Source organism: Vicia villosa, unplaced genomic scaffold (assembly GCF_029867415.1).
Source record: "Vicia villosa cultivar HV-30 ecotype Madison, WI unplaced genomic scaffold, Vvil1.0 ctg.002580F_1_1, whole genome shotgun sequence".
NCBI classification, from domain to species: domain Eukaryota; kingdom Viridiplantae; phylum Streptophyta; class Magnoliopsida; order Fabales; family Fabaceae; genus Vicia; species Vicia villosa.
Window position 1 is genome coordinate 58,441 of NW_026705975.1, and position 15,585 is coordinate 74,025.

General features: G+C 35.1%; 1 protein-coding gene across 1 annotated transcript; it reads right to left on the reverse strand.

Moving 5' to 3' along the window:
• Positions 1-12,209: 12,209 nt before the first annotated feature.
• LOC131639289 (WRKY DNA-binding transcription factor 70-like) lies at positions 12,210-14,074 on the reverse strand. Its single transcript, XM_058909792.1, has 3 exons — positions 13,785-14,074; positions 12,893-12,994; positions 12,210-12,780 (listed from the first exon to the last, which is right to left on the reverse strand). Exons 1-3 carry the CDS (start codon positions 14,072-14,074, stop codon positions 12,210-12,212), a joined length of 963 nt encoding a protein of 320 aa, XP_058765775.1.
• Between the last annotated feature and the right edge of the window lie 1,511 nt (positions 14,075-15,585).

Genomic DNA, 15,585 nt, shown 5'->3' on the forward strand with positions numbered 1-15,585 from the left:
ATACATTTTCAACATGGGGATAAAGAGAATGAATCCAAAAGGCATTGGACTTAAAATCCTACAAAAATAACAAAAGAAACAACGAGTTTCTAGCACGAAGAGCAATCATCGCAATTAATGAACTACACATAAAGTAAATTATCATGCGAATCGTGACACCACGAATTGTAATGCATTGGTGCATAGCTTAACGCAACGATAATAAAGCAAACACGCCGAGAGTTAACGTAATGGAAAGGTAACATGAGGTCGTGATTATGAACAATAAAATGTCATATGTATGTATAAGAAAACATCAAGTTGCTATCACATAAAAGGCGATCATCACAATCGAACTCGAAATATGAACAAAGCATTGAGTAGCGTGTCGCATCATAACGAGAGCATAACATTACGTGACGACAAATAAAATGAAAATAAGCGTATACAGATCTGAATTAGCATAATGACCACAAGTCAAACGGTTGCACGCTAACCTAAAATCAGAAGCGAATTGCTAACGCAAAGAATGATCATCGCAATCGAAATGAAAACGTACATAACACACGTAATGCAATGCAAATCAAATAATATTTTACAACAACACTATGCACGCTTTATATCAAATCCCAAAAAAAACCTTCTTCAGAGGCTTATTCTTTAGAGTTTGCAACTTATAGTTTCTCTTTGAATGTTATACAGTTTCAGAACTAATTTCAAATTTGAATTTTAATCTATGTTCCTGCACACTTGAACAAACATTAGAATACCTAATTATTATTTAAATACTTTGTTATCATCAAAATCCAAGAGATGTGGTATAAACCAATTTTTTTCCAGCCTTGATGAATGTTGAAAAGGCTAGTGGCAGCCATATTTCAGTGCCTTCTTGCTTCAAACTGGTGAATAAGTTTCTTCACCAAGTGATGGAGAGCCTTAGGGCGACATCATTGAAGGTGGAAGAGAGGAGATTCCATTCTAAGGAATCAGAAGCTTCAATGATTTTCATCTGAATGTTGATGGAGGTGGCATTCTTGTACAAGTCGCTGTATCCATCAAACTTGGGCAATGAGGACTCTTTGAAATTCTATAGCAGTGTTGCTTTCCATATCTCATCTGAGGGAGGCCAGGGTCCAATATTTAAATCTCCTCTCTAGAGTCAACCTCCTGATGGCGTTGTTGGATATGGAGGACATTATTCTTCAAAGTTTGGTTCTGGAGACACAAGTCATCTATGGCAACGCATATTACTACTAAGGCGTTTTCCTTGCTGTCATATTCATCATTGGTCAGAGTTGTTGCCTTCTTGTTCACCAAGACAGATGGTGGCTAAGGTTAGTTATATCGGGCCCCACAGTGAGTTCAAAATGTGATTTTTATAAGCAAAATATTTGAAAATTTCTTATGGTTAAGGATTGTTAGAGGCTTATAGGGTTTATTTTAAGATGTTGTGAATTCAATGCCAAGAACAAAGTATAATGCAAGGGAAGAGTAAAGAACAAGGAAGAAGAACATAATAATTGGTTATAACTGCTATTCTTTTACTTTCTCTTAGAAAACAAGATTACAAGAATAAAAAATAACCTCTCTCATCCTAAATTAGGATTTACTGTGTACAATGATGAGAGACTAGTATGCTATTTATAATAAAACATAACATACTAACTAATGGGCTTTTTCCACAAGGCCCATTACACAAGTCAACTTAATAAACAAGCTAACTTAACAAATTAGGGTTTAAACACTAAAACCTAATTTAACATGCTAACAACCCCAGCATCTTCGACACAAGCATGTGAACAACCTTCGACTTCATGCTTAATCTTGTCGAACCAAGAAGCTACACTTGGACCATACTAGAGTTCGATCCAATATCTCACAAATCTCCACCTTGGATCTAACTCTACAACATCAAGGGAACAACTAGCTTTCTTCATGCAGCTTTATCAACTGCATATAGTGGAAAAACTTGCAACTCGGCAATGATCTGGTGATCATATCAGCAGCATTGTGATCTGTCGAAACCTTCATCACTTGGACTTCTCCACGCTCGATTACTCCTCTGACGAAATGCAACCTCACATCGATGTGCTTAGTTCGCTCATGATATGCTGAGTTCTTTGACAAGTGTATTGCACTTTGACTATCACATTTAACAGTGATACCTCGACCTTGAAGTTTCATCTCCTTTGCAAAACCTTCAAGCCACAATGCTTCTTTCACTGCCTCAGTTAGGGCAATATACTCCGCTTCTGTGGTTGATAGAGAAACAACTTTTTGAAGTGTTGCTTTCCAACTAATTGAAGTGCCAAACATAGTGAAAACATATCCAGAAATAGATTTTCTGGAATCCGTACAACCTGCATAATCAGAGTCGACATATCTTTCGATTGCTGCTTTACTATCTTCACCCAAGGCTCCACCATAAATTAGAACCCTATTCAGAGACCCATTTATGTACCTTAAAATCCACTTCAATGCTTGCTAGTGAGCCTTTTCAGGAGTCGCCATGTACCTGCTTACAACACTTACTGCATATGCTATGCCGAGTCTAGTACAAACCATAGCATACATCAAAGAACCAACTATATTAGCATATGGGATGCTATTCATATAGGCTCTTTCGACATCAGTACTGGGACACTGATCAATACTCAGCTTGAATTAAGGGTGGTTTGTCGGAGTCACAACTGGCTTCGAATTCGACATACCAAACTTTTCGAGAATCTTTCGTAGATATGCCTCTTGAGATAAGCATAACTTCAACTTCTTTCTATCTCTTCGAATGTCAATTCCAAGAATCCTGGATGCAGCTCCCAGATCCTTCATATTGAACTCCTTATTGAGTTCATCCTTCACCCTCATCACATCTTCGACATTGTTGCTTGCTATGAGAATATCATCCACATAAAGCAACAAAATAACAAATGAATTACCAGGTCGAAATCTGAAGTAAACGCAGTGGTCGAACTGACTTCTAATGAAACTTATGCGTGCCATGAAATTGTCAAATCTCCTATTCCACTGTCGAGGAGATTTTTTCAGCCCATACCAAGATCTCTTTAGCTTTCACACATAATCTTCCTTTCCCTCTTCGACATACCCTTCAGGTTGCCTCATCAGGATCGTTTCATCTAGATCACCATACAAGAACGCAGTCTTCACATCCATCTGTTCCAGTTCAGGATCGAACTGTGCCACCATGGCAAGAAACATTTGAATGGACCTATGCTTTAAAACAGGAGAAAACACATCATTAAAGTTGACACATTCTTTCTGAGCGAAACCCCTTGCAACTAACCTTTCCTTGTATCTTTTTGACGTCACTCCTTCAATTCCTTCCTTAACTTTGAAAATCCATTTATAGCTGACTAACCTTGCCCCAGCAGGTTTCTTGATCAGTTCCCAGGTATGATTATCATGAAGAGATTTCATCTCATCATCCATGGCCTTCAGCCATTCAGTCTTATTTTGACTCCTCATAACTTCCTTGTAGTCTCTAGGTTCTTCGTCTAGAACCTCACTTGCAAATGTTAAGGCATAAGCTATAAGGTCTGCATACCTAAGTCTCTGAGGTGGCTTGATGGCTCTTCTCGACCTATCTCTTGACAATAGGTAGTCATCGACAGTTTCCTCAATTTCCTCAGCATCTTCTGCTTCTTCTTCGACTTCATCAGGGATATGCAATTCAGCATCAACATGCTCCACCTCAACAGGAATCTCTACCTATTCCAGCTCTTCGTCAGATGTTTATGTACTTCGACCAACATCATTAGTTTTCTTAAAAGCCATTTTAGCTTCATTGAAAACTACATCTCAACTGGTGATACACTTCCTGTGACCTGGCTCTAGGCACCATAGCCTATAAGCTTTGACTCCTTCAGGGTATCCCATGAACATGCATTTCAGAGCTCTAGGTTCGACCTTGTCTTGCCTAATGTAAGCATAGGCTACGCAACCAAATAATCTCAGTTTGTCGAGATCTGGTGGATGTCCCGACCAAACTTCTTCAGGCGTCTTCATATCTAACGCTGTTGAAGGACATCTGTTTATCAGATATGTTGCTGTAACACGGTGGGAGAACTGACTTTTATGAAATGTTGCGGATAGCAAGATTCGCCACCGACTTTTATTTTATCCAATTGGAAAGGCAAAAAGAACAGGAAAGACCTTTGAAAAGATTTTGAGTTCGGGGGGTAGATTATACAAAGGGAAGGTGTAAGCACCCTTTGTATCCATGGTTATCCATGAGCTCTTAATTGCTTAGCTCACTTGTTTGTTTGAATTGTTTGAAAAGGAGGTGTAGTGTGTGATTTAGAAAAGTTTTTGAATAAGGACTTTAACTTGTAAATAAGTGTAGCCTTTTTGAAAGTAATTTAAAAAGAAGTGGGAAAAGTATTTGAAAGTTTGTTGTGAGCAAGCAGTTAAGAGCTACCTACCCTAAGATTGCGATCTTTCTTGTTCTTTAAGTCTTTCATTCGAAAGGGCTATCCATACCATAAGGAGGGTAGGTAGTCCTTTCATTGGATGTACGGGTCATCGAGAATCATCGTTTGCCATAAGTCTATCCATACCATATGGAGGTAGGAAGTCTTAGGAAAGGATGTAATAGTCATTTGTAGGCAACCAGTAAGGATACCTTAGCATTCGAAGGGACGATCATCATTTATCGAGGCAACATCGAGGGACAAGATCATTTTTAATCGTAGGCAACTTGAAGGGACTATGATCTTTTATTCTGAGGGACTATGATGATTTGAATTGAAGGCAGCAGGCTAAGGTATCCCTACGCTCGAAGGGACCTGACTATTATTCGAAAGGCAACAATAAGAGGAGTTACCCTAGAGGTGGGTGTGTGCAGCAATCACGTGATTATATTCAGATATTTATCTTGAATTAGTGAGCTACGTTCAATTAATTATCTTGCAGTCCCTATTTACTAACACGCAGTTAATAGCAGTTATATTATGCGGAAAGAGTAAAATGCAGAAAATAAAGTCCTACGCTATTACTAGGCTTCGGATGGGGATTATATAACCAAAAATGGGGGAAGTGCGGAAAAGTAAATCCTAAAACTATTACACGGCTTTGGGGAAGTTACTTAATAATTTAATAAAAAAATGCAGAAAATAAAAGCCTAATTACTATTACAATCCTTAGCAGTTACATAATATGAAAAACTATGAAGAAATAAAATACGGAAATAAAAATCCTAATTACTATTACAACCTCGAAACAGTTACATAATAATAAAAATATGCGAGAAATAGAATATGCGGGTGAATTGAAAAGTCGAGAAAATATGGAAAGAGAGAAGAGTAGGAAGAATTAGAGTTAGAAAAGATTTAATGTTAATTAAAATATAAATCTAATTTAATTATGAAAACTAAACCTAATTCTAATTAATTAATCTAATAAACTAATTATGTACAATCAAATCAAATCAAATCTAATTATATCCTAAATGTCAAATTGATTTTAATTGTTAATCCTAAAAAATTCTAATCAAATCCTAATCTTCAAATCTGATTTTAATTACTAAATCTAAATCTAATTAAATTCTAATCAAAATTAAATCAATTAAATCTAAACTAATTGTTTTTGTATTTTTTATGATTTTATAATGATTAAACTAATTAAAATATCCTAATTAAATTAAAATAAATTAGTTGAAGAAAGAAAAAAAGTTTATTTGGTTAAAAAAATCCTAATCCTAATTAATTAATGGAAATAAAGGGTTAATAAATAATTAAAAGTTAAAAGGTTAATTAATAAAATAAGAGAAATAGTGAAAAAGTGATGAAAATTGGAAGAAAAAAGGTTGAGGGACATCGACATTACCGGCATGACGGTTGTTGGATTGTTGCGTTTTACGGTGTCGTTGGAGGAGTGATGCGGATCCGGTTGATTCGGTGGTTCTGACTGAGTTCCACTTCTCTTTTGTTTTCCTCTTCTACGTCTTTGGTAGATTATTTTCCATGTGTTTTCATCTTCTTCCCCATATGTATTCTCTCTTCTCCATTCACACAAACAAAATCAAATCAAAAGAAAAACAACACTTTCAAAACAATAATCATGGCCATCAATTGAACCAATAAAAAGCTAGCAAAAATAAAATAAAAACTAAACAATAAACAACACCACCTGAGGGCTTTGATGGTGGTTTGTGGAGGAAAGATGCGCATTGAACCGCTCGGTTCTACGGTGGAGTCTTCGGCGGAGGTTGAACCACTCGGTTCTACGGTCAGAGGAAGATATAAGTTCTTGAGTTTTTTGAAAGTGTTCTTGATGTTCTTCAATAAGCTATGAAGTTGTTATAATATTCATGAGAGAAAGTGAAGTTTGATCTTAGAGAGAAGGCGGAGAAAATATTTTTTGTGTTTGTGAGAGAGAGAGAGAGAGAGAGAGAGAGAGAGAGAGAGAGAGAGAGAGAGAGAGAGAGAGAGAGAGGGAGTAAGGGTGTGTTTGGTTCGAGGTAAAGCGAGGGGAGGGGAGGGGAGGGGAGGGGAGGAAATATTTAAAATGAAATGTGTTTGGTTCAATTTTTAGGAGGGGAGATGAGGGGAGGGGAGGGGAGCAAAATCCCTCCAAATGACACTTTTTGTGTTCCCCCGAATCGGGGGGATTCGGAGGGGAGGGGAGGGGATCTGAGTTTTAATATTAATTAAATTAATATATTTACTAAAATATCCTCAATTTTATTTTATTATTTTAAAAATATTATTTTCTTTCATGTTCCTACTTTTCTTTTTGTAATTTTTTCTCTATTCCTTCCAAGCCTTCCATCAACTTATTATAATTATTCTTCACCTTCAAATTATTTTTTATTTTTTTTATTTAATAAAAATTATAACTACTATAGTTTTTTGTTTTTTATTATAATTTATTTTATGTATTCAGGAGTTGTTATCAACACATAATTTATTTTGTGTCGAGAGTTATAACACGAATCACATGCACTCATTTTTTTTAAATTATGCTATAAGTTATGACTTTTTAATCACTCAGTTATACAAATATTATTTCCAAGAAAATATTTATGAAATTTTTACAATTGAATATCATATCACTTATATAAAATTACAAGGATAAAATTGTAAATTATTATTAAAATCCCTCCCCTCCCCTCGTGAACCAAACATATTTTTAAACGAAATCCCTTCCCTCCCCTCCCCTCGTTTGAACCAAACATATATATAATTACAAAAAATCCCTCCCCTCCCTTTCCCTTCCCTCCATTAAAATCCCTCTCCTTCCCTCCCCCTCATTCGAACCAAACAGACCCTAAGGGTTAGAATTGTTGTCTTTAGATATGTGAAAAGAGTGACTATTTATGCACAAAAAATAGGTTAAGTAAAAAAGGAAAATTAAAATCTATGAATCAAATCAAGGCCAAAAAATTAATCTGTTTTAATTCTAGCAAGAAATTAAATCAAAATAATTTAATGAGATTAACTTGCTCCCTAAGATATGAAAAGAGCATTTAATAGAACAAATAAGATAAAAAAACTTCTTTTTTTGGATCTTTTGAATATTTTGTGATTTTTGGTGATTTTTTGACTAAAAAATGCATAAAAGTGAAAATTGACTATTTTAAAAGATGCATATTTAATTAGTGCGAAAATTAAATTAAAATAATAAAAAAAGCAATTTTTATGATTTTTGAATAATAGAAATAAAGTTAGAATTAAAATTAGAAAGCAAATAAAAAAGAAGAAATGTTAGAAGTGAGATTCGAGCTCGGGACCTCTCGCTCATGTACCTTTTAACCTCAAATCCATACCAACTGTGCTACGTCACTTATTCTAAATAAAATGACATTTGAAAATGTATGAGGGCAAATTTTGGGGTACAACAGTTGCTGTCGAAACAACCTCAGCCCAGAACACCTTCTTTAACCCCGCACTAGTCAACTTGCAGTAGTTATGTGTCTTGCAATACCAGAGGCAGCATAAAAACTGTCGAATGCCTCATTGCGAAATTCAAGGCCATTGTCGGTTATCATCCTCTTGACCTTTCTGCCAGTCTGATTTTCAACCAGAGTCTTCCAACTTTTGAAATTCTCAAAAGTTTCATCCTTAGTCTTCTGGATGAATACCCATAACTTCCTGGAATAATCATCAACTATGGATAGAAAATACCTTGCTCCTGAATGTGATGGACACCTTGCAGGCCCCCAAAGATCAGCATGGATGTAATCAAGGGATCCATGTGTTCTTTGTTTGCCTTTGTTGAACTTCACTCTGGAATATTTTCCAAGTACACAAGGTTCACAAAAGTTCAGCTTTTCGACTTTGTCTCCACCAAACAGATTTTGTTTCCCTAATTCGATCAGACCCCTTTCACTGACATGGCCCAATCTCATGTGCCAGATTTCTGTCTTTGACAACGGTTTCGTGGATGCAACATTTGTCGAACCACTTACAACTTCAGCCTCAAGGGTATACAAGCCTTGTTTCTTCAGTCCTCTCAAGACTTCCTTCGACCCCTTCATGACTCTTAGGATACTTTTCTCTCCTTGGAAAACATATCCTTTCTTGTCGAATTCACCAAGAGAAAGTAGATTTCTCTTCAAATCAGGAACATACCTGACTTCTGTCAACAACCTTATTGACTCATCATGGAGCTTGAATCTCACAGATCCAACACCTGCAATTTCGCAAGCCTTGTTGTTTCCCAGCAATACTGATCCACCATCTTGATCACATAATTCCTCGAACAAGTCTTTGTTTAGAGTCATGTGCCAAGTGCAACCTGAATCCATAATCCACTCTCTTCTTGAGTCACTGCTTAAAACCACTATAACATCAAATGATTCAAAATCATCTTGAACGCCATTATCCTTATCTCCATGATCTTTCAGGCGTTCAGGGCACACCTTTCTAGTGTGACTCCTTCTTACAATGATAACATCGAATACCATATGCTTCGCCACTATAAGACTTCGAATGGCTTTTGCTCTTCTTCTTGTCGAATTTACCATCCTTTCGCAAGAATTTTCCTTTAACGGCCAAACCTTCACCAACAGTCGAAGGTTTACGCTATTTTCGTTTGTTCAAGTCCTTAGAATACAGGGCTGATTGAACTTCTTCAAAGGTCAAAGACTCCCTTTCGTACAAGAGAGTTTCTTTGAAGTGAGCATGTGATCGAGGCAAAGAGCATAATAGTAACAGCGCTTGATCTTCATCATCGATCTTCACATCAATATTTTCAAGATCAAGAATCAGCTTGTTGAACATATTCAACTGCTTAGCCAACACTCTGTCTTCAATCATCTTGAATGAATACAAAGCTTGCTTTAGGTGGAGTTGCTTTACCAGCGATTTGGTCATATACAAACTTTCAACTTTCACCCATAACCCTGATGTCGTCGTCTCCTTTGATACCTGCCGGAGAACCTTATCACCAAGGCTCAAAAAAATTGCACTGTGTGCTTTCTCTATCATATTTGTCTTCTCCGCTGCCGTCAATTCTGCATTCATGGCTGCCTCTCCCTTCAACGCTTCCAAGCAACCTTACTGAACCAGTAGGGCTTTCATCTTCAAGTGCCACAGACCGAAATCATTCACTCCGGTGAACTTTTCAATCTCATACTTTGTTGAAGGCATCTTCTCCATGCTCACCGCACTAATTTGTTGTGAATTCGATGCCAAGAACAAAGTATAATGCAAGGGAAGAGTAAAGAACAAGGAAGAAGAAGAACACAAGAATTGGTTATAACTGCTATTCTTTTACTTTCTCTTAGAAAACAAGATTATAAGTTTACAAGAATAACAAATAACCTCTCACACCCTAAATTAGGATTTGATGTGTACAATGATGATAGACTAGTATGCTATTTATAATAAAACATAACATACTAACTAATGGGCTTCTTCCACAAGGCCCATTACACAAGTCAACTTAATAAACAAGCTAACTTAACAAATTAGGGTATAAACACTAAAACCTAATTTAACATGCTAACAACCCTAACATCTTCGACACAAGCATGTGAACAACCTTCGACTTCATGCTTAATCCTGTCGAACCAAGAAGTTACATTTCAACCATACTAGAGTTCGATCCAATATCTCACACAAGATCATAGCTAGCTCACGCAGGGAGGTGAGAAGCTCTGTTTATGGTATTTGCATAATGAGATAGGATTCCCCCTCTCAACCTTAGGGTGTAAGTGTTTAAAGAAGCCTCTGGGCCAAGATTCAGGTTCCCAATAAATAGAAACTACCTCTAAGAGCGTAGGAATGAGGCAGTTAATATTCCATAGAATGTGTAACTCCCTTTTGAGTGCCTCTCACATACTATTATGGCCCGGGACACGTTACTTATGTATTCCCAAACATGGACGTGTAATCCAGGAAATGAGAAACACAACCCAGAAATGGGTGCTAGTTCCATTAAATGGGACACTTGGAGATAAGTGTAGGCGATATGTTACGTAGTCCTCCTTTTACCTGACCTCTTATAGATCTTTTGCAAAAATACTGATACAAGATGACAATGAACATGGTTAAGTCCAAAAACATACTCGCAACTTTGAAACATAAAAATACTCGAAAGTGTCTCACATATTTAGCAAGTTTATAATGTCTGACATATAAACAAAAAAGTGATTAGGAGTCCAAGAACTGAGATAAACAGTTGTTGAAAATATTGGATGAGCATCAATATGTTTTTTTAGGTATATAGCGTATGAGGATGGAAAGTTTGTTCAATATATATTTTTGTATGCATCCTGAATCCATCAAGTTGTTTATCACACTTTCTATTGTACTGATAATTAGTGCAACATATAAGACCAACAAATACATTTTCCTCTTCTTGAAATTGTTTGTGTTACTTATACAGTGATGACTTATTCAGTTGGATTTGTGTATTTGGAAAGTGAAAAAGACGATAATGTTACATAACTTTAGAAATGTGTCGCAATATGTTGAAAGACTCAAACACTACTACGAAATATGGATTTTACCTTGGTTGAAACAAGACTTTTACATCGGTTTGGTGGGTGAGGTAACAAAGGGTGTAATGAAAAGTTTTCATTTCCCCTCGAGTGATATTTCATCCGAGGTGAAAGCACTCAAATTTTTCCCTCATTTGATATTTCCATTGAGGTGAAATCAACAATACACAAACCATTATCCAAAATGGATTGAAAGAACTGAGAAATATTTTAATCAATGTTGGTTCCTTAATGTAATCTTCTCTTGTAATTGTTAAAGTTATTTTCTTCAATACATACTTGTAAAAAAGGCTTAATGTTGTTAGGAAAGTACAAATGTATTGTTGTTGTTGTTGAGTTTTAATATCAACAACAACTTAACAACAACTAACATTGCAAGTTACGTAACTACTTTCCTAACTAACACTAAACATTTTTAACAACATTCATTTAAGAAAATAATTTTAGAAATTACAAGAAAAAATACATTAAGGAACAAACCTTGAAATATTTCTCCGCTCTGCAATCCATCCCATGAAATTAAGTTGTACTTTATGCAATGCTTTCATTATTAATATGTTTCCATTATAGGTATTTGCATTTGAGCAATCTACACTCTCTGCATTTAAATATAAATCTTTGGGGTATATACGTTTTAATAAATTATTTGGTGGGGGTTTCGTGCAGATCACTGATGTGTCGTGTGGATTGATGAGTTAGCAATGTCTCCACCATTGTTAGTTTATAAATGAACGATAAAACTACGCTAGTTAAATAAACAAACACACATTTCCTCCTCAGTTACAAGTAAAACTGAGAAAATAGGAATTAAATAAAAAATAAAAAAATAAAATGCGCTAAAATGACGTGACTCAAATTTGAAGGGAGTTTTTTTTTTTGCCAACATAACCGATGGAATATGTCATAAATACAAAATTAAAAAAAATAAAATGCACTTAAATGCATTTGCTGAGATTCGAAGGGGGTGATCAAAACATATTCTCTCAATTGCTAATATAACATAGCGAATAAATAATAATTTAAAGAATTTTTAAATGTTACGCGTCTATGACCTAAACGTTAGTTGTTAGTTGAATTAGTGTAACCGTGCAATATATTAACATTACTTATATATTTTGTTACTATATTTGCAATCTTCAAAAAAAAAAAAATTTAATTAGAAAATATTTTATTATAAAAAATAATAGAAATTACAATTAATTAAACTTACAAAGTCTCATGGATGGATTATAAACCAAAAAAATGATATCCAATTAATAGATCTTCATCAAAACCCATCAAAAGGGAGAAATAAATCATCATCAAACTCCCCAAAATCATACAAGAAACCACACTGCATCATATTTTTGTGATCATTTTCAAATGTTGATAGTAGAGTAGGAACATGACTTGTAGAGAAATCATCATCAAAATCCCCAAAATGATACATGAAACCATACTTTATCATATTCTCGTGATCAGTTTCAAGTATTGATGATAGATTAGGAACATGACTTGTAGAGTTAGAGTTATCAAAAGCTGTATCAGTGAAGAGCATGCTATTATTGTCATCTAAAAGTATGTCTTTATTCACAAAATCATGCGAGGAAGGAGATGATGATGATGATAAAAAGGGACAGTCTTGTTTTGTTGGAACTGGGAATGTGTTGTTGAAGCTAAGTAATACGGAGGAATTAGTGTCACTAGGGTCATGTATGATGTGAGGGTTGGGCAAGTTTCCACAAGTGTGGTGGCCATAATAGGTGGTTTTATATAAGGGAGGTTTTTGTTGAATTCTCTCCACCTGTTTTGTTGTTAGACATCTTTGATCATACTTGTGAGTACACCTGTAGTAGTTCCTGCATATATCAATTTGGATAGGGAAAAATAAAATAAAAATGGTAAGTAACCCTAGATTTATTTGGATTCAATATTGAAATAAAATTTAATAATAATTAAATATATACTCGCCTTGAGTATTGAGAATTGTTGATCTTTTTCTGGCCATACTTTCTCCATTGATGACCATCATCATCTAAGGGAGTTTCTGTCACCTTCTCTCGTGTAGTGTTTCTGCATGCATAATAGTTCCAATTATCCAAAGAATATCCTAAGAAATCACGTTTAATTATACAAAAATACTATCATATTTTATGCCATGGTTTAAAATTATGATCTACAATTGCAATTGTGCCGGATGTTGTTTTCTCTGCAACCGCATTGAACTGCAACTGAAGTGTCATTTTTAAAGTAAAGGAAAATAGATAAAACTGGGGCACTAAAAGCCAAGAAAACAAAGGAAGAGAGCTAAAAGACAACACAACAGGTAAATAGCAGCCAATAAAAACAGAAACAAAAAAGAAGTAAAAAAATATGCAAAACAACTAACACCAATACAAAAGAGAAGAAAAAACCCTAAGAAGGACAAAACAAGAGTGCCAAATGAAGACACAAGTTAGAGTTGTCCAGCCAAGGACTAACATAAAACGACACCGATCGCCAATGGAATAACAATAACACACCAAAGGGAGGACGACGACACTCCTATCGCACAAGAGTTTCCTACAGACTTATTAAAATATCATTTCCAAATCAAAATGATGTTATTGTCTTTCAAGTCCTTCACTGTCACCAATTTACTTGAGAATACTATATCATTCATAGATTTCCAAATCGACGAGATCACTGCATAATAATCATAAGACACCCCCTAAGTATTGACGTTACCACCAAGCAGACAAAACATCCGAAAAAGGTTATGGAATCTCTATGTAAAATACATACCAACCCAACCAACTGAAATACCTCACAAGTCACGAAAATGAGAAGATGGTAGCAGAAGAAAGGATAAAAATAACGGTACCTTCTTTTGTAAGGAGCTCTGGTAGCAGAAGAAGTAGTCTTGCGACTTTCTTCCAATTCGGCGACAGGTCTTATTACGGGAGCAATGGAATTGCAGGAAAAATCATGTTTGTCCAAGAGAAAGAGAACATTGCTAAATGAATTGATGATATTGTTGACAAGATATTGAACAAATGAAGTTGTTTCTGTAAAATCATTACTATTATTGTTTAGCAGTAATTGTTGGAGGTGGTTGGCAAACTCACACCCTCTCAAAATCTCCTCCATTGCCTTTCCATGATCCTCCTCCATTCTCATTCTCAATAATACTCAGTTATTATTATTACTATAATATATCATACTTCAAATAGGTCTTGTAATTCAAATAGATCTTGGCATCCATGATGTCATTGGGATGACGTTATCAGGAAATGATAATGTGAATGCAACTTAATTTAGTCTTGATTCTCAGTATTCAGTTCTGGCTCCGGGTGGTGCGGATCTTGGACTAATAACTTAACGAAAGAAACTATGCAGTTTGTCTGCCAAACCAGGTGGTTTTTTCTTCTGTAGAAACTACTAGGATTATTAAAATAAGGTTTCTTTTTAAACCAAAGAGAAATGGATTGAATGAGATCAGAAACTACTAGGATTATTAAAATAAGGTTTCTTTTTAAACCAAAGAGAAATGGATTGAATGAGATCGGAAAAAACAATATTTTAAATGGATCTAAGTCATTTCTTCAATCTAAATATGATTTACATGATCTATTGTATAGTAGGTCAAAATATAACTAATATTTTAGGTTCTCTTTGACACCCAAATTTGACACCAAATACTTATATATGTTAATTAAAGTCTTAACGGTATATATGTTAACTTTTTTATATTAGAATATATATTAATCAAATTTAAAACTGCATTAACCAAATTTATACAAACTATTAACTAAAGTCTGAACGGTATATATGTTTACTTTTTTTTTATTTTATTTTTTAGAAATCAAGATATCATTAAAGGGAGAGCTAAGGGTTCTCCAACCCGATTACAAAAGAAAAAACGGGAAAACCCCGCCAAGGAAAAATTACTAACCAATTACATTATGAGAGATAGTACAAAGGCTCCCTACAAAACTCGTAAAAAGAATAATTGGGATGAGTAATTTTTCCGCAAAAAGACCATCGCCAAGCCAACATCTTAATATTCCAAACGGTGTTGTTAACACTCCATGCCTCTTTACGAAAGCAAACACCATTTCTAACCAACCATAAGCACCATGTTGTGGCAAACCAAACTATGTCCAACTTTTTATCCTTCACCAATTTACTATGGAAGAATGAGTGCCATTCCATAAAATTTGATAAACATTCTTCTTCAAAAGTAACCCCTTTACCCACCCAAAAAGCTATCTCACTCCAAATATTTTTTACCACCCAACAACCAAAAAATAAATGATTCCGAATTTCCGAATGTAATACGGTGAACTGACTTTTTATTTGATCGAAATGTCGCGGTTAAGCATGAGTCGCCACCGACTTTTATTTTATCCAAACAATATTCGGAAAGGCAAAAAGAAACAGAAAAAAACCTTTTAAGAAATCTAAGTTCGGGGGGTAATTTATGCAAAGGGAAGGTGTAAGGCACCCTTTGCATCCATGGTTTTCCATGGGCTCTTAATTGCTTTGCTTGCTCGTTTTCAGAAAAAGTAGATGAAAAAGATAGGGACTTTAGCTTGTGAATAAGCGTTGCCCTTTTGAAAAATTATGAGAAAGAATATAATAAAAAGGTTTGAGCATTGCAAGGCAATTAGGGGCAATTACCT